The following is a 20,459-nucleotide window of genomic DNA, read 5'->3' on the forward strand; positions in this document are numbered from 1 at the left end:
GGGATATGTCCTCAGTCGGGATTCTTGCCGACAGCCACAGACACCCAACCTTGAGAAACAAAGTGCCAGACAGTTTGGTGGATGAGACCGGGCAGCCCACAGAAGCCTCTGGAAGACAGAGGGCCTTTCCCAGGTAGCAGGAAGGACCCCAAGGAAGCAGGCGCTCAGCCCGGGTGACCTGGTGAGGTCCCGTTGTGTGGTCTCCTGGCACCCCAGCCCAGATGCCTCAAGTGCATCCTCAAGGCCACTGAAGGAGGCTGAGGGCCATGTCTAGGGAGAGAGTGTGGCTCTTCGGCTGGGATTCTTCTGGAAACCGTTCTGGGATGCCTCCTTCAGACTCGGATGGCCTCACCTTGTCCGGTGTAGACAAGTAATTCTCTTGGACATTTTCCAGATTTATTTATACCGTAAATATTAATGTGCTGAAAACAAATCCCTTTTTCTGACTCCCACAGATTTTGCCTATCTTGGTGATTTAGGCAAAAAAATGATCCAAACTGTCCGGCCCAAGGGAAGGTCAGCGCCCCCACCCCTGCCCCTGTCCTGAGGCCGCCTGTCCCCATGGGAGGCATGGACAAGAGAGGTCAGGGGCCAGGCCCTGCTGCCTGCTGGGGGCCTCGTGGACCGATGGGTGTCCACCGCTATGGACAAACGAGCCAGCTGCCAGGACAGCACCAGCTCTGACGACACTGCCTGGGGAATGGCCCGCAGCCCAACTGCGGGGCGCCGGGGAGACCGGCACGGGGCCTTCCGTGCTGGGGCCCCATGACATCAGCCATCCAGGGTCGGGAGATAATTTGTCAGTTCTCTGCCCCACGTGGCCCCTGTGGAAATCAAAGAAGCAGTCTCGCCCATTTTTAGAGATAAATTAAATGCATCAGTATGAGGAAGTCAGACAGCGAGGCGGAGGGGAGAGGGTGGGTGGAGCCGTGATTTATCGGCTCTTTAATAAGCATTTCTGGGGCTGCCCTGGCGGCCTCCCGCCCAGAGCCCGGTGCCCGGGAGCCTCTTCACTGAGGTCACGAGTGGGGCTCCCACTGCGACCTGCCACTCGCCGGCGAGAGGCTCATCTCCCAGCTGCTGTCCCGGAGCATCAATACGAAACGGCGCTGGAGCTGATGGGGAAGGAGCGAGGGGTGGGCAGGATGGGGCCGTGGCGCGGATCGGTCACCCCAGCTACCTGGGACCAGCCCCTGCAGCCACAGTGCCACACCCGGGAGTCAGCAGCCCAGGAGCCAGAGGCCGCCCGCGGGGGAGGACGCCCTCCGGTCCTCAGCGGGGCCCCTGCCCTCCCCGCCTTTGCCCTGCACCCACCTTGTCGTGCCTGCGTCTGCCAGGTGAGAAACGACACCTGGCAGCTGTTTGAGCTGGGGGGGCGTCGTTCAGCTCCGCTGGGGTCACGGCAGAAGATCTGCTCCCAGCCACGGCCTCCATTTTATTGAAGTGCTGCGGGTTTTCCTAACAGAGGCGCTCTGATGTGCTGAGAATGTCCGCGTTTGGTCGTGTATGTGATACAAAGCAGCCCCGCTTGCTGCTGCCCCGCTTGCTGCTGCGTACTGGTTCTGGGGTGGGGCTGCTGGGAGGGTCGGCCTTGATCTGAAAGGTGGCCTACAGATGTATGGTGGGTTCATTGTCAACCAATACTTAGGGAGGGCCCCCTTCTCAGGATACGGCGGCACACACAATGGGCAGAAAGAACTCACATCCTCGTGAGGGAAACGGACTTAAAAGCCAGGAAACTGCAGCGTGGGGGGCGGGATGCAAGCTTCGGAGGAAAAGGGGGGGTGAAAGCTGGAGCAGGGGCTGGAGAAGGCCCCTCTGAGCAAAGATTCGAAGGAGGGGGCACCTAGATGGAAGGGGAGAGGTCCCCAGAAGCACGGACACTGCAAAAGCCCTGGGGTGAGAGCAGGCCTGGGTATATTCCAGGGACCACAGGACGGGGGTGTACCTGGAGCTTGAGCGCCTGGGGCCATGAGGTGGTCAGGGCCAGAACAGGGAAGTGGTCTGATGAAATGGGGCTGTGAGGGGCGCCTGGGTGGCTCAGTGGGTTAAGCCTCTGTCTTCCGCTCTGGTCAGATCTGAGCTCTGCAATGGGCTCTCTGCTCAGCAGGGAGCCTGCTTCCCTCTCTCTCTCTGCCTACTTGTGATCTCTGCCTGTCAAATAAATAAGCAAAATCTTAAAAAAAAAAAAGAAGAAAAGAAATAAAAGAAATGGGGCTGAGTTCCCGGGAGGACTTTGGCTTCTCCTGAGAGCTTTGTGGGGAGTCCCCAACTCTAGCAGTGCAGTGTGGACAGCAGAGCCGGATTCCCAGTTTGGGTTAAGAGCACTGAGGCTGGGAGCCGGGTGACTCACAGAGGTTTACCTCCCCAGCCCTGAGGCCACCAGCCCCTCTGAGGCCCTCCCTGTCCTCACTCCCTGTCAGGACCTGGGGCTCCTGAAGCCATCCAGGGGAGCAGAGGGCTCAGCCCATTGGACATGCCCCCACACCCCCAGGACCCTGCAACAGAGAGGAGAGGGAAAAGGGGATGGGGTGGTGCTTGCCCCCAAGGGTGGCCCCCCACTGTGCACAGCGAGAGGTGTTATGGGCCCATGCTCCTCCCCAAAGTGCTCTCTGCACGGAGCTGGGCTCCCTGGAAGAGTGAGCCACCTGCTTGGCCCTGTCACTCAGCCCATTCCCCTTCCTGGAGGCCCGGGGCTCTCCCTCTGTGGCCGGATCCCAGGCAGGGCGCAGTGGGCAGAGGGCAGGGGTTTTCTCTGGCCTTCGGCCTTTGTGTAGAGCCTCCCAGGCCACCTGGGCAGGCCCGAGGCGGGGACAGGGGCCGGCTCCCGCCAGAGGCCCGGCTCCCGAGACAAGGGCAAGGTCTTGTCCGGGAGGTCCAGGGTCCCCGCCGGCCTTTGGAACCTGGCAGGAGGGCTCTCCGCGGAGGGCCGGGCGCCCTCGATTTGACTAGTTCCCCCTGAAGCAGAGCTGACCTAACGGAAATTCTCCCAAAGCCTCTCCACCGGGCTCTGGGGCTGGGGCGGGGGGAGGCGAGCGGAGGCGGGCACGGGGGAGGGCGAGGCCGGCCCGCCCTGCCGGGACCCCGCCGCAGCGGCCTCGCGGCCCGGGGACGCCTTTGTCTCGCAGATGCGCGGCCAGATGCCGCCCAGCGCGCCCCGAGGGCCGTCTCGCCCGGCCCGCGCCTCCCCTTTGTGCGGCGCGCGGACGCCCGCCGGGTGAGGACGCCGCGGCGACCCGGCGCTTCCTCCTCCCGGTCCTGGGTGGAGGGTCCGCGCGCCCGGGGCCGACGAGGGGCGGGCGAGCACCGACGCGGGGGCACCCGGCGAGGCCGGCGCGGGGAGGGGCGCCCAGGCTTCCAGAGGCGGCCTGGAGCGAAGCCCGCGCGGGAACCCGGGTCGGACGGGGGCGGGGCCGCAGTGGGTCCAGTGCGCACGCGCCCGCAGCCCCGCCCACCGCGCTCCCACTGGGCGCTGGGCCGCCTCCCTCGCGCGATTGGCCCGGACCGTCGCGCTGTCGGCCAATGGACGCGCGGTTCCTGGCGGGCCGCGCGGCGGGGGCGGGGCCGGCGCCGGAGCGGGGGGGCGGGGACGGCGGGGCCCCCCCGGGAACGCTCGGCTGCGGGCCGGCAGTGGGCGCCGTGAGCCCGCGATCGAGGCCGCGCCCCCCCCCCCCGTAGCGGGTCCGTGCAAGGGGCGGCGGTCTGGCCGACCGGAAGGCCCCGCGCCGCGCGGGCCGGGGGCGCCCTCGCACGGTGTCGCGATGTCACGGCGGCCCGCGCCGCCTCTGCTCGCCCCCCGCCCCGCTCCCGCGCATCCCAAAGCCACGAGCCCACCCCCGCGGACAGCAGCGGCGTCCCTGACGGTCGGCGGGGGTGGGGCTGGCGGTGACCGGTCGTCGGCCCCCGACCAGCCGCCGTCAGTGGACACAGCGTAGCGAAGGAGAAGGTCGCTTTCGGGGGCGCCGGGGCTCGTCGGTGCAGCGTCTGCCGTCGGCTCGGGTCGCGCTCCCGGGGTCCTGCGACTGGGCCCGCACGGGACTCCCTGCGCCGCGGGCAGCGGCCGCCCCCTTCCGCCTGCCTCCGCCCGGCCCCCGCACAGGCCCCGCTCTCGGCTCTCGCGCACAGACGTCTGAGAAAGTGGGTCCCGCCCTGTAGCCCTCGGGCCGCTGCGGCGACAGCCCCGGGCGGAGGGACGCGGCGGTGGGACGTGGGAGCGCGCGGCCGTGCGGGGCTGGCGCGCCGCGTCCCGCACCGCCCCAGCCGGGCGAGGGGGGACAGCGCAGGCGTCCGCGAGCCCCCGCACAGGGGAAGCGCGCGGCGGAGTGTCCCCGCCCGAGGGAGGCCGCTCGGACCCGCGGCCGCACGGGGATCCCGCGGCGGCGCTCACGGACGCGGCCAGCGCAGGGCAGGGCGAGCTTGCGGGACCGCACCCCGCCCCGCGGTGCGCCCCCGCCGGTCCCGAGAGGCCGCGCGGGCGGAGGCACCAGGCAGGGTCGCGGCGCCCTGGCGGCGGCTGCTCGGGGACCCCGCGGCGACGACGCGCGCACGACAGCGCCGCACGGTGAAGGCCACCGACTGGGCACGGAAGTGGCCCTACAGCGGCGAGTGTGACGTCAGACACGTGGGCCCGAACTTGAGAAGATGCTGGGACGTGCCGGACCTCGGGGCTCGTCCGGGCCAAGCGGGCGAACCGCCCCAGGCCGCGACCCGAGCACGGCGTCCGCCGGCTCCGCTCCAGCGGCGGCCCGCGGGGCTTTGGCGGGGCCCGGGAAGGACACCGGGACCGCACGACGCCCCGACCCGGACGAGCCAGACCCGGCCTGCCGCGGGGTCCCCCCCGCAGCCGCGCCCGCCCCTCGGCGTCCCCCACGAAGGCGTCTCGTTTTTCCTGTCCCACGGCAGCCTCCCTTCGGCTCCTAGATCCCCCCAGCCCGGCAGGAGCGGGGCTCCGGCGGGCGGAGGCGTCGGAGGCCGGACGCTGGGGAACCGCCAGCCCCCGCTCCCCGCCGGGGGTCCCGCAGGTCGGCCGCCTTCCGGGCCGCGGCCGCTGGAGGGCGCCTCCGGACCGCTCCTGCCGACCGGCGGGCTCCCGCCGGGAGGGCCCTCGGCGGCGCCGGAGGTTGATCTCCTGGTTCACGCCAGAATGGGACGCGGAGGGTCGGCGCAGGAGGCCGCGAGCCGTATTCAGACCTGGTCCCCAGACCCGCCCGGCGGCCACTTCCAGCCCCAAGGCTGCCCCGCAGCTCGCCGGGTAGCGGCGAAGATGCGGCAAAGTCTTAGGAGGCGAAGGACGAACCGCTGTTCGTCCTTTCCAGGGTCCTGGGCCGCCCCGTCAAGGGCTTGGTGCTCAGCAACTCCATTAGCAAACCTGGACTAACTCCGCCCTTACGGGGGGACGGGTGGCCGGGACAGGCCCTCAACACTCACTTCCTCCAGACGCGATACAGAAGGCCGAGACCCACCATGCCTCTCGGGTCCCTCTGGGCCCTTCCCAACACCTCTGTGCCTCCAAGCTCTACCCTCCGGGCGGCGGGGTCCTCAGCAGGTGACAGCAAGGTCCAAGCGAGTGACACCTCCCCTACGCTGTCCCCCACCTGGCAGGACCTCTGTCTGCACATCTGGGCCTGGAACTCAGGCTGCCTCCTCACCGTGGCCTGGCTGGGAATAGGGCGTCCCCCACACGGATAGGCCCTGCCATGAACCCCCCCCCCATCATCCAGTGAACTAGCCCAGGCTGATCCCTGGACGTGGGATCCTCAGCCAAGGCCTAACCCCGACCTTGGTTCACCCCAGCGCCCTTTCTCAGTCTCTGCCCTGAGGCTCCTGCTGAGGGCAGAGTACGGTCTCCCGCTGACCACTCTGTCTTCCACAGCTGTTTACCCATAAGACCCTGTTGGCCTTGGTGGTCCAGTCACAGTCACCTGACATCCAGAGACAGCCTTGGGCTGGCTGCTCAGGGTGACAGAGAGAGGGCCATCGCAGTGCCACAGGAGCCCTCTGTGTGGGAAGGTCGCTGCGTGGGGAGCCTCACCTGAGTCCCTGCCGCCCCCACCCCGCCCCTGCAGCTCCAGGAGAAGGAGGGTGTTGAGGCGGTGGCCCAGCCCCCCTTGCTGGAGTCAGGGGACCATGGCAGCTCGGGGAGGGGCAGGCTCCCCAGCAGTGGCTGGCTCTGGGTCAGCTGGGTCATGGAGCAGCCAGTCCCTAACTCATTCTGGGCCTGCCCGAGCCCAAGGCTTCCGCTCCAGGTGGGCGACTGGGGGCCCAGCTATCACCGTCGAAGTCTGTTTCCTTTTTCCTCTTTCCTCTGCTGCTTCCCTGGGCCTCCTGGGGCGGACTCTTCTCTAGGTGGAGCCTCCCAGCTTCCGGAGGCCTGTGTGTGTGTGTGTGTGTGTGTGTGTGTGTGTCCCTGCGCTTGCAATGGGTTGGGAAACTCTGGTGCCCCAGAAGGTCATAGGGCAGGCAGTCCAAAAGCCCAAATGCCTGAATCTTAGGTGGGGAAATGGGTCTCCGTCATGCAGGCACCCCTTACCACTGGCGACTCTCCCCCACAACACTCGGGGTGGCCTTCTCTTCCGTCACTGCGGCGGTCAGCCCCCCCAACAGCAGGGAAAGGGGTGTATGCTCCCATCTTGCCCTCGAACGTGCACCAGGGAGACACCCCGAGAGACAGGCGTGCAGCCCCATCGCCTCTGCTTCCCCTCTTCCTGTGCTCCATGCCCAGCTACCGGGACGGGGCCTGTTTAATTGATTCAATTTGTCCAACAGTAAAAACACTCTGCAGATGTCAGCCTCCCAGCACCCCACCCTCAGGGAGGCAGCAGACACCTGCCAAGGCCCTGGGGCTGGGAGTCCTTCCAGGGGCCACTACAGCCGGACCGCGGGGCAGGCCCCGGCTCCCACGCTGCTTGCTGGGAGCTGCAGCCAAAGAGACATCTATGGCTGAGGGACCGCCCCGCGGTGGCACAGAGGTATTCCAAATTCTGATCAGATCAGTCTGTCTGTCCCAAGGAACCATGGTCTGTCTGGACTTCCAGTTCCAGGCAGGTAAGTCCTGTTCTGGTAGAGATGCTATTCCTGAGCCGTTGTTAGAATTTCATCTTCTCCATTAACTAGGGCTTCCGGGCTTTCCAGGTCAATGGGGGTGGAAGGGGGGACCGAGGATCCCCTGGGGCCTGGCTGGCCCCCCTTCCTAGGGCCCCAGCCATGGCTTGGTGGTCTCCTTGGTGGCCACCTGGTGGAGGGAAAGGAGTTGAGCCTCTGAGCTCACAGCTGGTCGGGGACCTCAGGTCCCTGTGTAGAGATTAGGAGCCCTGGGTCCACAGCCTGGGCAGTCCTGCAGCCTGTCCGCCTGCGGGGTATGTGTGAGTGGCCACTGCCACACTGGCAAATGCTTTGGGGCAGTTTCTAGGGGGAAGGTGGTGAGCCAGGAGGCCGACTCAGACCCGAACCCCTGAGCCCCTCGCCCAGCCCAGAGCCCCTCTCTCCCTGTGTGGGCCCCTGGCCCCAAGAGCCACTACTCTCCACCCCAGAAGGAAGAGCCGGGATGATTTAGGGAGAGTTTGCGCCGCTGCCCCTCCCCCGCCCAGCCCCAGCGGGACGGGCGCCCGGAATACGGTCTCGGGGACAAGTCAGCCGAATGCGGACACCCCGCGCCCGCCGCGGCGCGCCCCCGCCTGCACCCTTCTCTCGTTCGCTTTTACGTGTACCCGGAGCGCAGGCTCGGTTCTGGCGCGCTCCTCTGCGCAGCTCCGAGGACACCGGAGGGGGCGAGGGGACGGGGACCGCGCGACGGAGACCGAGCGGGCCGGGGCAAGGTCAGGCCCCGCACAGGCCGCGTGTCAGGCGGAGGGTCTTTCTCTCGCGTGTGAACAAGCCGGGGGCGGGGGCAAGGCCGGGCCCCCCGCGCGGCCATTTTGGAGGGGCGTCGGGCGGCAGCCTGCGGCCCCCACCACATCCCCGGCGGCCCGGGCCAGGCTCCGGGTGGGGGTCCCGGGAGGCGGGGAGCGGGAGGTGGGGCGCGCGGCGCCGAGGAAGAAAGAACAAAAGGGAGCCCCGCCCCCTCCCCCGGCCGGCCCGCGGCGGCCAATCGGCGCGGCCGCCTCTGAAGGTGACCTCTGATTGGCCGGACGGTGATCAATCCGGAGTCGGAGCCCCGGGCCCGTGCGGCCCCACGTGGGGCGACGCGCGCGGCGGTTCGCGGGCCGCGGCGGGTGGGCGGGGCGTGGGGATCGGGGCCGCGCCTTGGGGACCGGACGGCGACCGCGGCCGCGCTTCGCCCCGGGGACCCCCGCCCCAGGGCTCCCCGCGCCGCCCCAGCCGTCGCCGAGACCCCGAGCGCCGTGTGCGCTCGAAGCGCTGTGCCGCCTTCCGGCCGGTCTGCGGTGCGGGGCCGGGTGGTGGCTGCCCTCGCCGCGCGCGCGGGGCTGCAGTGACCGCCTCGAGGCCACCAGCCTGTTCAGGGCAGGCGGCTGCCGCGCCGCGGGCCTCCCTTCCCCGGGGCCGGGCGCCCGGCTTCGGCCCCCCCGGCCCCCCCGCCGCCCCCCAGGCCACTGCGCTCCGGGGCCGGGAGCGGAGGAGAGGGTCTCGGGGCTGGGTCGCGCGGACGGGGGGAGACGTGGCCCGCTGCGGGCGGCGGGGGGGCCGGGGCGGCCGCTTCACCGACGGAGTCAGCTCCCGGTGCGGCCCGCGGCAACGGCCCAGCGGGCGAGAGGGCTGGCCTCCCCGCGGCTTCCATTAACCGCTCCGGGCTCCTCGGAAGGGGACGCGGACCGTGTTCTCTGATGAGGCACTGACGTGGCCTTCGTGCCTCTGGCACCCTCGGACGGTCCCGGGCCGAGCGCGGAGTCAGTGGAAGTCAGTGAATTAAAGGGCGGATGGTGCAGTGCCCGGGCCGGCAACAAAGGGGAGCTGTCACCACTGCAGACTGAAGGGCCGCGGTAGTCCGGGAGGGGCCCAGCCAGCAGGAGCTGTGACCTTGGGGAGAGGGACACAGCGACCCTGCAGGGAGCAGAATGGGTACACAGACTGACCCGGCTTTTCCCGCCGGCTTTCTTGTCTTCAGGCTCCTCTTTGGCCAAGCTGACACTGTGGCTCCGGGACAGGCTCCGGGACAGGCACGGTACCAGGCAGGGCAGCTGGGGCAGTGAGGTGTGCTCTGACCGTTCTGAGGCAGGAACTGACTCATCCTAGAAATGTCGCTATTTTGTTTTATGGCAGTGCCATACGATGCAAGTGAAACCTGTGAGCATCCTGTGCAGAGATGGCCCCACACCCGGTATCTACACTACATCATAACTCCACGCCCCACATCCCCGCTCCACCCCCACCGGCAGCCCAGGGCTCAGCAGAACCTTCTCTCCCACAGAACCATTTGGAGCCTTTCCTGCCAGGACAGCCTGCCAATGAGGAGTGCACAGCACGGCAGCGGAGGAACCGTGCTCCTGCTGGTGCACGTGAGCAATGAAGTTAGGTGCCTCCTCCCCCAGGAAGCCTTCCTGGATATTCCATTTTCATTAAACCGTTGCCACGGGGGACTATAAATCTGGTGGTAGGGACTTGCCTTGTTCACTGTCCCCTCTTCATGGTTCCTGGGTCTGCTGGGCGCCCAGTACACACTAGGGCATACGGTCCATGCCAACACAGGCCTGCCCTCAAAGCAGGGCATATTCACCCAGAGAAAGGGGGCCTTCCTCTGCCCAGCCGGGGCTCAGCCCCAGGGGACCCCAAGGGGAAAAGAGTGTGTTCCAGTCGGGAAGTTCAGGGTCCAACAGCACAGCCACACATGAGTTCAGGATAAGGCAGCCTGAGCCGAGGACCTGGAGAGGTTCGGGAGGGAGGGACTCGGAACAGAATGGAGACAAGGGAAGGAGCTGGCACATGCGATGGCTTTGAAAGCAGGGAGGAGGTGGGGTGGGGGAGGGGGGGAAGCAAGGGGCAGGAGGGAAATCAAATCGTGTGGCATCTGGGGAGTCTGATCTTGAATGCACACTGACGGAGAGCCCTGCCTGTCCTCCGAGGGGGCCCCGCTCAGCGTAAGCCACAGGCGGCAGCCCACCACTGCTTCTGTCTGTCCCACCACTGCTTCTGTCTGTTCTTTTGCACGGCTGTGTTGTGTTTCACTGTATGGGGCGGCATGGTTTATTCTCTCCGGCTCCCGGCTCCCTCCGGGTTAGGCGCAGTGCCGCTCTGAGCATTCCAGAGTCTGTCTTCTGGGCGTGTGCCTGGGGGTGGGGGGCCGGGGAGGCAAGTGTTTGGTTTGGTCCGGATGCGACCGGTCCTCCAAGGGCAGTGCTGACCACCATTTCCACCGGCAGTGTGGGTGGGTTCCGGTGGCCCTGGACCTGTGCCAGCCCTTGGGATTATCCGTCCCTCACTCTGCCCTTTGGGGGTGAGGGGAACACACGCCACCTCTTGATCTTCCAAATGCCTCCATGACTAAGAGGCGAGGGGTATCATCCCCATTTATAGGACAGAAACTCTGGCCACAACTGCCAGTGAGCACTGGAGCTGCTTCTGGAATTCCAGTCTCAATTCTCCCAGAAAATGACATGCGGCTGGTGTGGCTAGCTGGCCAGCCCGGGGCACGGAGCTCCGGTGAGAGGTCAGGGCTGGTGCAGAACAAAGCGAGCTGGGGAGGGGATTCTGGGCTTTGGGGGAGCGGGGGGAGGGCCGTGGGGTCGGTAGGGTCAGTGCCCGCCTGGTGGGGCTTTGCTGGGTGCACGTTTGTGCGCAGACCCCGAGCTGGGTGCAGGGACGTGAGGGTGCACACAGAGGCGGGGGCCCTGCTCACAGGTTAATGGCAGTCCGGGGCAGCGGGCAATCCAGGAAATCCACAATAAATACATAATTACAGGCTGCAGTGAGTGCTCTGTGCTGCGAGAGGCCTGCCCCGGCCTGACGTTGGGACTGAGAGTGAGCTGGCCTCGGAGACGGCAGTGTCCCGGGGACTCTGGAGGGAAGTGTCCCAGCAGCACGGGGATGTGGGGCCCGGAGGAGGCACAGAGGTGGAGGGGGAGCCCTCCGAGCCCGCGGGGGCCACACTAAATCCCAAGCTCCGGATCTGTCCCCGCAGGAACTCCAAAATACAGTGACTTAAGTGAGGGGGACATTCCTTTCTCTTTCACGGAAAGCCTCCAGGAAAGCTTGGGGGTGCTTCGGGGTCGGCGGGAACCCGCGCTCGTCATGCCCTGTTGCTCTGTTATCCCCGAGTGCAGCTTCCTGCCCCTGGTGCCCCTCGGCTGCTCAGCTGTCACGTGCACAGGACAAGCAGCTGGAGGGGAGGGCGGAGGAGGAGCACAGCCTTGACACGGAAGGACATGGCGTCACTGTTCACCCTTGCTGGCTAGACCGTGGCCCTAGGACAGCATCTAGCTGCAAGGGAAGCTGGGGAATGTGACCTTGACCCTGGCCAGGCAGGAGCCCAGCTACACGCTGGGGAAAGGGGAAAACAGATGCAGTCTCTGTCCCTCCCAGTAACCAGAAACCAGGGGATGCTGTTGGGGCCAGAAATGACCAGTGGATGGGCTCCCCCTCGTTCTCTGCACACAACGGGCCCCTCAGGGCTCAACAGCAGCGGCCACAGGGTCACAGGGCACGCCGGAGCCGCTGCTGATGCCCCGTCCCGCTGGCATCTTCTCGTTTTCAGAGATGAGGAACTAGGTCTCAGAAGAGCAAGGGCCCATGGTTGACAGGCCAAGAGAAGCAAGCCCACTGAGAACTTTCCAGAACTACTGTCCATCTGCGGGGAGCTCCCTTACCCAGGATGCTCCCACTCTCCTAGTCCCTTCTTGACCGGCGCTGTCCCTGCCCCCTCTTTAAGCAGGACATGGGAGTGGCATTAGACCCCTTCCCATCTTCCCAGAGCACAGGAGGCAAGTCAGTGATGGGTGGCCAGGCCCTGAATGACCAGTGTGCCCTCAGCGCTGGGCAGGAGCACAGGCAGAGGAGATGACCTGGGAGCTGTGGAACGGGCCAGCGACACGACAGGGCACACACTGCCCCCTGCTCCCCTCCCCAGCTGCTAACCGGCTGCACAGCACCGAGCAGGGTCTGCCCAGTCCGGTTGGGTGGCTGCTGCCGGGCATGTTCGAGCTTCCAGCATTCTCTGGACGTCTCGGCCTTGCAGTACTTCTGCAGGAGCTTGGGGTGCTCCCCAGAAATTCACCACCCTTTCTACCCCATCAGGCCTCCGCTGGCCCCACCAGCCACCAGAGTGTGCTTGCTGGACCAGAGCTTGGGGGGAGAGGGTGTGCACTGGCACGAGGGGTGACTGTGGGCCTCTGGCTGCTCAGAAAGGGATGGCAGGCCGGGCATCCGCCCCTCAGGGCTGGTGCACCCAAGCCCCTCCAGTTACAATTGAGGGACTCTGAATGCCAAGTTTCTCAGCGGAAGTTGCTACCAGAGCCGCCAGGGGCAACAGCCCCGCCCTCTGGGTCTCCGAGGCGATCAGAGATGCTGGGTTTCTCTTGTTGCTGGCTTGGCTTCTCTCTGCATACTGGCTGGGCCACGCGTCCCAGCTTGGCTATCCAGTAGAAACACGGGTTTTTCACGGCATGTCCAGGAAAGGGCTTCCTCCCTGGGCCAGGGGTCAGCGCACTGTGGCCGTCCAGGCCTGGGTCCCGAGCTCAGCGCTGTGCGGGGGGCGGTTGGTGGCTCTACGGAACCGTGCGGGTTGGTGAAGGCAATTCTGACAGGAAGCAGGGGCATCTGCCGTGGGAAGAAGTGGCCAGGAGGCCCCACTCTGGCCCCGTGGAAGTCACACATTCTTCCCCCACTCACACCACGACTCCAGGGGCCCTGCCTGGCACAGTGCCACTGTCTGAGGGTCAACAAAAACGTCCTTCCCAACAGAGGTTGACCTCGGGCGGGGGAGGCGACCGGGACCACAGTCCCCTGGGGTGTGCGCACTCCCTGAGTTCTGGTAAGATCCTGCCCAGTGTCTGGAGCCTCAAGTAGACGCCAGAACTACCCACCACCCGCATGTCTGCGACCCGTGCCACAGCGGGAGGAAGGAAGAGGAAAGGAGGGGAGAATAAAATGTGTCCAGCCCCGGGCAAGTCCAGACGATGCCCTTTCCTCTCCCGTGGGGTCGCAGCTACGGCTGGGGTCCGTGACCCCTCTGCTGCTGACCTTCCACACTGCCCTTGCCTCTAGCCGGTGCTGCGGATGGGTGGGCTCCGTCCCGAGGGGCTCACCCAACCTTTATTGCTGAGGGAGTCAGAGCCCTGTGCCTTGTGCCCTCCTGGGATTGCGAAGGTCCCCCCTTAACACATCGGCATGCGGCGGAGGAACGTTCCTGAGGTCCCCGGTCCCACCCATGTCTTCCTGCCAACTGCAGTCCAGGCTGGTCACCCCAAACCCTCCTTCCCCATTCACTCCGTGTGGCCCCAGCTCCCATTTCCTGGGCTGGCCGTGTCCCCCTCTGGAGAATGCACTCCAGAGCAGCCCGGCTCTGAGTCAGGATGGAAAGCAGAGCCCAAGCTCGCTGGTACAACGCAGGAAACGTTGCCTGCTCCTCCAGCTCCTGGACATGTCTGGGGCCAAGGGAGAAACAGCCCTTACATGGGCCTGTGGGCTGCACCCCTTCAGCCCGAGCTGCAGGGGCTGGCGTGGGTGTGGCACAGGGACGATCATAGTCCTTTGCTCAGAAAGGAGTTCCTCCGTGGCAGGGGCTGGGCGGGGTTTCCTGGGCAGGTGTAGGGGTTCACGAGGCCCATCAGGACGTGTCATGGCGGAAGGGCCCAATGTCACCGACTTGCCGCTGCAGAGCGGCTGGGTCCCCTGAGGTGTGGTGTCACCGTCGGGATTTGAGGTCTATTGTCGCTGACACTTGGGTATTTGTCGGGGGATCCAGGTGGAGAGGTTCATGGCGGGGTCCTTGTGCACATTTTCCTGCCTGCTGTGCTCTCAGCGTGAGCTCAGGAAGCAAGCCTGAGGCTCCCGGGGGGAGGGGAGCTGACAGGCCGCCCTGGGGTGGGTCACATGCTTACTGGACCGTGCAGGACCGTCCTGCAATGGGCCTCTGATGGCACTCACATGGGCAGGCAGATGCCCAGCCTCTGGGCACCGTCCATGACGTCTGTCCACTCTCCTTCTCCAGCCTCGCTGAGTCGAGTCATTTGCTCCTAAGTCCCTCATGGCTGTTGAGATGGCCGGGCTCTGCCCAGGACTCTGTGTACATCCTGGCCTTGGACATCCAGGCCTCTGCTCAGCAGTCTGTGCCCTGCCCCCCACCAGGGCCGGAAGGATTGTCCTGCAAGGCAAGGCTGTGACGGCACCGCGGTCCGCTTGCGGCGGGGCTGGCACATCTGCACGCCCACACTGCTTCTCCCTTGGTCAGCAGATCACCGGGCTTCACAGAGGCCATGAATTTGTGGCAGGAGTGGCCTCCTGTGCCTTGGGGCCTGCTTGGCCTCCTCTATGTGCACCGTTCTGCTCCGTGCTGGACACCTGCTGGGTGCGTCCGCTGCGGCCGGGGGGCTCGGCAGCACCCAGTTTGACAAACAGCTGGGTTTCGAGGTCAACGCACTGACCCCCAGTGGCAAGGCCACACAGGACGTTACAGAGAGCGGGCGCCTGGCTGGCTCCGCCGGTAGCACTTCCCGACACCCGATCTGGAATCGTGAGTTTGAGCTCCCGGCTCGGGAGCAGACGGAGGGGCGCAGTGAGTAACCTTTAGCATAAGTATATCCCTAACACCGCCTGGACGGTTCTGACGCTACAATTCCTCGTTGTCGATCTGGAAGTCGAATTCGGCTGGCGGTCCTGAGCTTTATCTGGCGACCCCCACGGCTCGGGTGTGCGGTCCTGCCTGAGGACAGCACGAAGCCGGGCACCCAAGCTTCACTGGCGGTCACCTGGGGGAGCCGAAGGCCGCGCGGCTCCCCTCGGCTGGGGGGGCGATCGCCCGAGAACTCCGGGGCAGGCCCTGATTGGCTCAGCTTGGGTCACGTGCTCACCCCTAAAGCCAATCACCTCCCCAGAGGAAGCGAGAGGCGAGGCGCCGCGATTGGCCCAGCCGGGGTCATGTGACCGGAGGGCGGCAGGGCGCGTGGCTCGGCGCGTGCGGGGCGGCGTGGCCGGCGGCAGTGCTGGGCGCCAGCCCGCAGGGGCGCGTCTTCCGCGGCCGGAGGGTCTCGGCCCGGATGGCCTCGGGTGTCCGCGGGGCCGGCGCGGCGTCGCTCCCCTCGGCGCCCGGAAGCCGGGGCCTGCGGGGCTCGTGTGTCCCTCCCGCGGCGCCTGCAGCCCGGGGCCGGTCGCCGCGACCTCGCCCAGGACGGCTGCGTCCCCGCCCGGCCCGCTGGCAGCCGCCCCGGCTCTGCGTCCGTGCGGGGGCGCACGCGGGACGGAGGCTCGCAGCCGGTCCGCGGGCGCGCTGGCCGACGGGGCGGGCGACCGTGGCTCGCAGCAGACCGCGTGCGAGGCCCGAGCCGGCCCGGCCTGCGGGGGGTTGGGGCGCCGGCCCCGCCGCCGTCCGGAGCGCTTCCCGGCGGAGCCCGATCCCAGCGCCCGCGGCCGGGCGGGGCGGGAGCAGCTTTGCCCCGGCGTCGGGGTCAGCCGGCGCAGGTCAGCGACCCGGCCTGGAGGCGGTTTTCTGGGCCCCGTTGTCTGAGGAGACGCGGGGACGGCGGCGCCTGACTCTGCCGCTTGCCCGGGAAGCGGGAGCTTGAATCCACCTCCGCGCGTTAAACCCGCGGAAGGAGGCCGGGCAGGTGCCCCTGGAAGGACTTGCTGCCGCGGCCGGGCTTCCCGGGAGAGGGGCGAGCGGCTCCCTTCCTTGGGCTCCTCGGCCGGGCTGCTCGGCCTGCCGCCGCCCGCGCTCGTGAGGGGCCCTGTCCGGCGGGGCCTTCCTGAGATACTCGGCCCTGCGCCCCCGTGCCTGGCAGGGAGCCCGGCACGCAGTAGGTCTTCAGCACGTACTTACGGAGGTGACAGACGGACCGACGGATGGCCCGGCTGCGAACAGGTGGTGTTCGTGCCGGGAGCACATCACATCTGCAAGGGCGAGAAACCCTTGCCTGAGGGCGGAGCGGCGGCTTCCGCGGAGTTGGCCCTATATGGGAGGCGCGGGCAGCCTCTGCAGCCCCGGCTGTCCGCAGCGGCTACCGTGCCTCCGTCCGGGAAAACGGGACTGCTGAAGGTTTTCTCTGAATCGTAGGCAGGGGCCCGGGACGCCCAGCGTGCTGGGTCAGTCCCGGGCCTTTCTCCCTATGCACAGGTGGTCTGCCTTGGGAGCCCTGCAGAATCCGACAGGAAATGCCTCTAGGAAGGGACACCCGGGTTGGGGCAGCAGGTGACAGCACTTGAAATTCAGTCTGTTCTAGGCCAGAGAAGGGGGGTGGCATCAGGGGAATGTGGGGCCCAAGAAAACAATTTTCCAAGTTCGCAGCTCATTTTGAGCCCCCCACCCCCACCCGGGGCTCCAGGCCGCCCTCGTCAGCTCTCATCCAAGGCAGTGAGGGCCAGGACGTTGGGTGTTCTTCAGGGATGGCTGCAGCCTCCCGCTTCGGTTGGGAGGGCCTCTCCCCACCCTTCAGGGGGTGAACCGAGTCGAGAGGTGTGTGAGCTTTGGGGCCGCTGTAGGTGCTGGGAAGCTTGGGCCTCCGACTCCATCCACTCAGGACCGCACCAAACACAGAGGGGGTGTGCGCAGGCCACCCTGCCCCTTCCTGCCTGAACCGTGCCCCTGCGGGACTCCCAAGCAGGAGGGCTTGGGATGGGACGGCTGTTGAGACTGCAGAACAGTGGGCCGGGGCCAACCGGCGCAGAGGGCCTGCCCCTCCCCACAACCCAGTTGCAGCCCCCATGGGTCCTCCGTCCTGCGGCCTCTGGCTGTCCTGGCCAGATGGGGTCCCAGGGCTGTCCGTAGGGCCCACAGTCACCCTATCCATCCGAGTCCCCCCGGGGGGGGTCTGTCCCGACTGGATCCGATAGAGATGCTCTCCCCCCGGGGGCCCAGACTACTCTTGGGGTCCTGTGCCCACCTGGACATAGGATCAGTGCGTCAGAGCTCCTGACAGGGCACGTCCCCGGAGTCGGGGCCCACAGACAGGAGAGCCAGTGCGGGGAGGAGGAGCGTTCACACCTCCCACCCCAGCTTCTCCCCAGAACTCCCCTCCCTGGAGGCATCTCTGCTCACCTGGCCTGGAAGCCTGGGCCTTGCCCTCGGTTCTCTTCTCCGGGTCCTGTTGGTCTCGGAGCGTTTGCCCCAGCAGCTCCCATGCTCCTTCAGGGCTGGCCAGGGAGCTGCACGGGGCCCACGGCCTCCCAGGCTGGTGTGGGGAGGGGGAGGCATATCCCACGGCTGTAGACCCCTCCAGGCCTCATCCTTCACACAGGGGCGGCAGGTGCGTGCACACCTGACACTTAGGAGGTTCTGTGAACATTTGTCAGAGAAGGGGTTGTAGCCCCGCACAGGCCCCCCAGGGAAGTCCCTGCCAGTCCCTGGACTGAGCCGCTGGAGCAGCTGTGAGGACCTGGGTAGAGTTGTGGGGGCACCTCCCTGGGCCCTGAGGGATCCCCGGCTGGGGGGTACCGGGGCCCCTGAACCGGGCGGGGGTAGAATCTGGCTCCAGTGAGTCCATCCTGGGGCCGGGCATGTGTCCCCACACTCTGAGTCCTGTCACTGTCACTGCTGGCCAGAGGATGAGAAGACAGTGCGCTTGGAAAGGATAGCCCAGGGCTGGCTGGGCCGTTCTCCGTCCCACCTGGGGCGGTGACGTGGGGCCCAGAGAAAGGGCCCGGTGTGCGTGCGTGTGCCCCCGGAAGCCCCTTCTGCCAGCTCTCGTCAGCTTCGCCTTCATCTTGTCCCGTTCCCGGGGGCGGCAAGAGCCGGCGGTGGACTCAGGCCTGGGCTGCGGCGAGGAAGAGCCGGGCTGCCGCCCACCCGCCGCCTCGCCCTGCCTGCCTCCCTTGTCCTCTTTGGGGGCCTGTGTCACTAGGGCCTCTTGGTGCCCCCGCCCGTGGTACTCAGGCCCGGGGCGGGCCCTGAGAGGGTTCCTTTAGTGCCCTCCCGGCCGGTCTGCCCCGAGCCGCCCTGCTTCCGTCACCGTCCTGGGTTTGAGCTGGCGGTGGGAAGAAGCGCAGGAGGCCCGGCCTTTAGAGGAGAAGCGGCGCGGCGCGGGGGGCGGGGGGCTGGCTTCCACTAGGACCCCTAGGGGTGGGGCGGGCGGGTGGCCAGGAGGCAGTATGGAGGTCGGGACCCCTGGGGTCCTGGCAGGAAGCAAGGAAGCCTTTCAGGGTCACTCCTGGGGGCCGGCTCTGTCCTCTGCCTTAGCTGGCAGCCGGGGCCACAGAGGCAGGTCTCGCCTCTCTGCTGCAGACACAGGAGGCCGTGGCCTTTGGCTGGCCGAGTGCCCAGATGCCCCTTCGCAGGCCGGGGCACGGAGCTGACCTCTCACCTGTCCGTGGCCTGGGTCTGGGGCCGGCTCCCACCCACCCCAGGCTGGGGCAGAAACAATTAGAGGCCCTCGTCCCGCGATTGGCTTGCGGTGATAAAAAGGAATGGCGATAGCCTGGTTGTCATTTCTACCTGATCAAACGCCCCTTGTATCGATCTCCGTGCCCAGTGCCACCATTTATCTTGCTTTGCGTTTCACATAATGGCTCGTTTGTCTTGATCCAAGTGCAGTCCTGTGTATTTAACCCTTGGGGCTCCACTGTCCACCCCCTTCCCTCGCCTGGGGCCCTGTTCTAGGGGGTGGGAGGTTCTAGAAGGCAGGGGCCATTCTGAGTGAAGGTGGCAAGCGGGAGGGGGCAGGGAGGCACCTGGAGGGGAAGGGGAAGGAGCAGGTGCAGCTGCTGGGGGCTCGCTCAGTCCCGCTTCGGTCCCCCCTTGCTGTGTCCCTGTGGTCATCAGCCTCTGCCCCACGTGCCCCACATGCCCATGTCCCTGCGCCCATCACCACGCCCCCCAACACCCCCAGCACTCCACGTACTCTGGCCCCCACCCAGGCCCTTAGAGCCACTCTTTGGGCACCAGCCCCTTCCCCAGGGGCTGGCTGGGCCCCTCTCACCCTGGCCCAGCGGGGGTGGTCTCAGCGGGCGTGTGGGCCCTCCGCCTAGAGCCTGTCGTCTGGCAGACAGCACAGCCACCGCCATCGGGCCTGTCACACTCCATCTCCAGCGTCGGGCCCCCGTGCCTCCTGGCCGCCAGCCGTGTTCCTCACCGCCTTTCTGCCTGCATCGCCTCCTCCGGGAAGCCCTCATGAGCTGTTGCTCACGGTGTCCTTGAAGTCGCCGTCCGTCTGGCTGCAGCGGGGAGCCCAGGCCCGCAGCTAGCAGGCCTGGCTCAGCCCGAGCCTCCTGGCAGAATTCCACTGGGGACGCCGTCTTGGCGGCAGGACTGTTGTGACGTCCTTTCCTGTCTGCCTCTCAGGGTGCCCAGCACCTCGGAGGCTGTGGCTGGCGCCAGTATCGGTGGAACGGAGGCTTCGAACCCGTGACGAGCCAGGGGAGCTCTCCCACTCGGCTGCCGGGCGGCCACTGTTGCCCTTTCTGGGCATCGGCACCCATCCCGCTCTGGCCCCACCCTGCTCTCTCGCTCCAGAACGTCCACTGTGACCGCCAGTGCCCACCGTGCCGTGTCTTGGTGTGGGCACGGGGCGGCGCAGTTGCAAATCCCGGCTCGTGGCCCCCAGAAGCCCGAGGCAGTGGCTCCAGGCCTTCATCCCCATCCTGGCCCTGGGTGCCCTGGATTCTGCCCCTGCCCACAAGTAAACGTGTGAAACCACTGAGGCTGGGTTTCTCGAGCCTCTGGCCTGGCCCCCGTCCCTCCTCCCCAGCCCAGGGAGGGCTGTTCAGCCAGAAACCTAGGTTAGCAGGCTCTCCTTCCCTCAGAGCTGCCCTTCCTGTTTCATCAAGTCCCATGGCTCAGCCTGGCCCCCAAGGCCTCCTCCAGCCCTATTCTGTCCCTCTTCCTGCTGCGGCCCTTGGAGAGTTGGGACCATGGGCCACCAAGACGGAAACCCCACCAATTCCTGTGTGAAGCAGGGGCTGCTGATTCATGGACTCAGTCCAAGGGCAAAGTCTGTCCACCTTCAGGCACAGCTGAATCCAGGCGCTCAGACTTCAGTCAGGGGGTGTTTGAAGCAGATGTGTGCCCCGAGTGTACACAGCCCCAGGCCTCCTGCTCAGACACCCCATTCTAATCCTACTTGCTTGGCAGGCTCAGAACTGCTGAGGGAAGAGCTTCTTGCCCCTTCCACCCGGCTCTGTGCCCAGGGCCCTGTCCCCTCTGCTCTCTCTGGACAGCTGGTCCAATGGAGGAAATGGGGGGGGGTGTCAGCAGGTCGGCCGAGGGCAGCCCCAGCGTGGGCTGGCGGTTGTGTGTGGGGGAGTGTGTGCGCAAACGGCCCACGGCTCCTCACACACCTGCGGGGGGGGGGTCCCTGTCTGTGTCGTGGCCTCACTCTCCACACTTACCCTGCCCTGTCCACCTGCCCTAATCGGAGGCTCCTTCC

The 20,459-nt window shown here is 66.7% G+C and overlaps 1 protein-coding gene across 1 annotated transcript; it reads right to left on the bottom strand.

Annotated features, from left to right (window-relative positions):
• Nucleotides 1-2,974: 2,974 nt before the first annotated feature.
• On the bottom strand, nt 2,975-6,187 carry LOC123393541 (collagen alpha-1(I) chain-like). The gene is made up of 2 exons (XM_045085992.1): nt 6,032-6,187; nt 2,975-5,275 (listed from the first exon to the last, which is right to left on the bottom strand). Exons 1-2 carry the CDS (start codon nt 6,185-6,187, stop codon nt 2,975-2,977), a joined length of 2,457 nt encoding a protein of 818 aa, XP_044941927.1.
• Between the last annotated feature and the right edge of the window lie 14,272 nt (nt 6,188-20,459).

Source organism: Mustela putorius, unplaced genomic scaffold (assembly GCF_011764305.1).
Source record: "Mustela putorius furo isolate JIRA1106 unplaced genomic scaffold, ASM1176430v1.1 tig00000873_pilon_pilon_pilon, whole genome shotgun sequence".
In the NCBI taxonomy this organism is placed as follows: Eukaryota; Metazoa; Chordata; class Mammalia; order Carnivora; family Mustelidae; genus Mustela; species Mustela putorius.

Bases quoted from the DNA above. Each gene is read 5' to 3' on its own strand.
- LOC123393541 (XM_045085992.1), bottom strand. From the start codon at position 6,187: ATGACCCAGCTGACCCAGAGCCAGCCACTGCTGGGGAGCCTGCCCCTC. The intron at 5,276-6,031 runs GTGAGGCTCCCC...TCGCCTCCTAAG, and splicing joins TGGGGGCGGCAGGGACTCAG to ACTTTGCCGCATCTTCGCCG.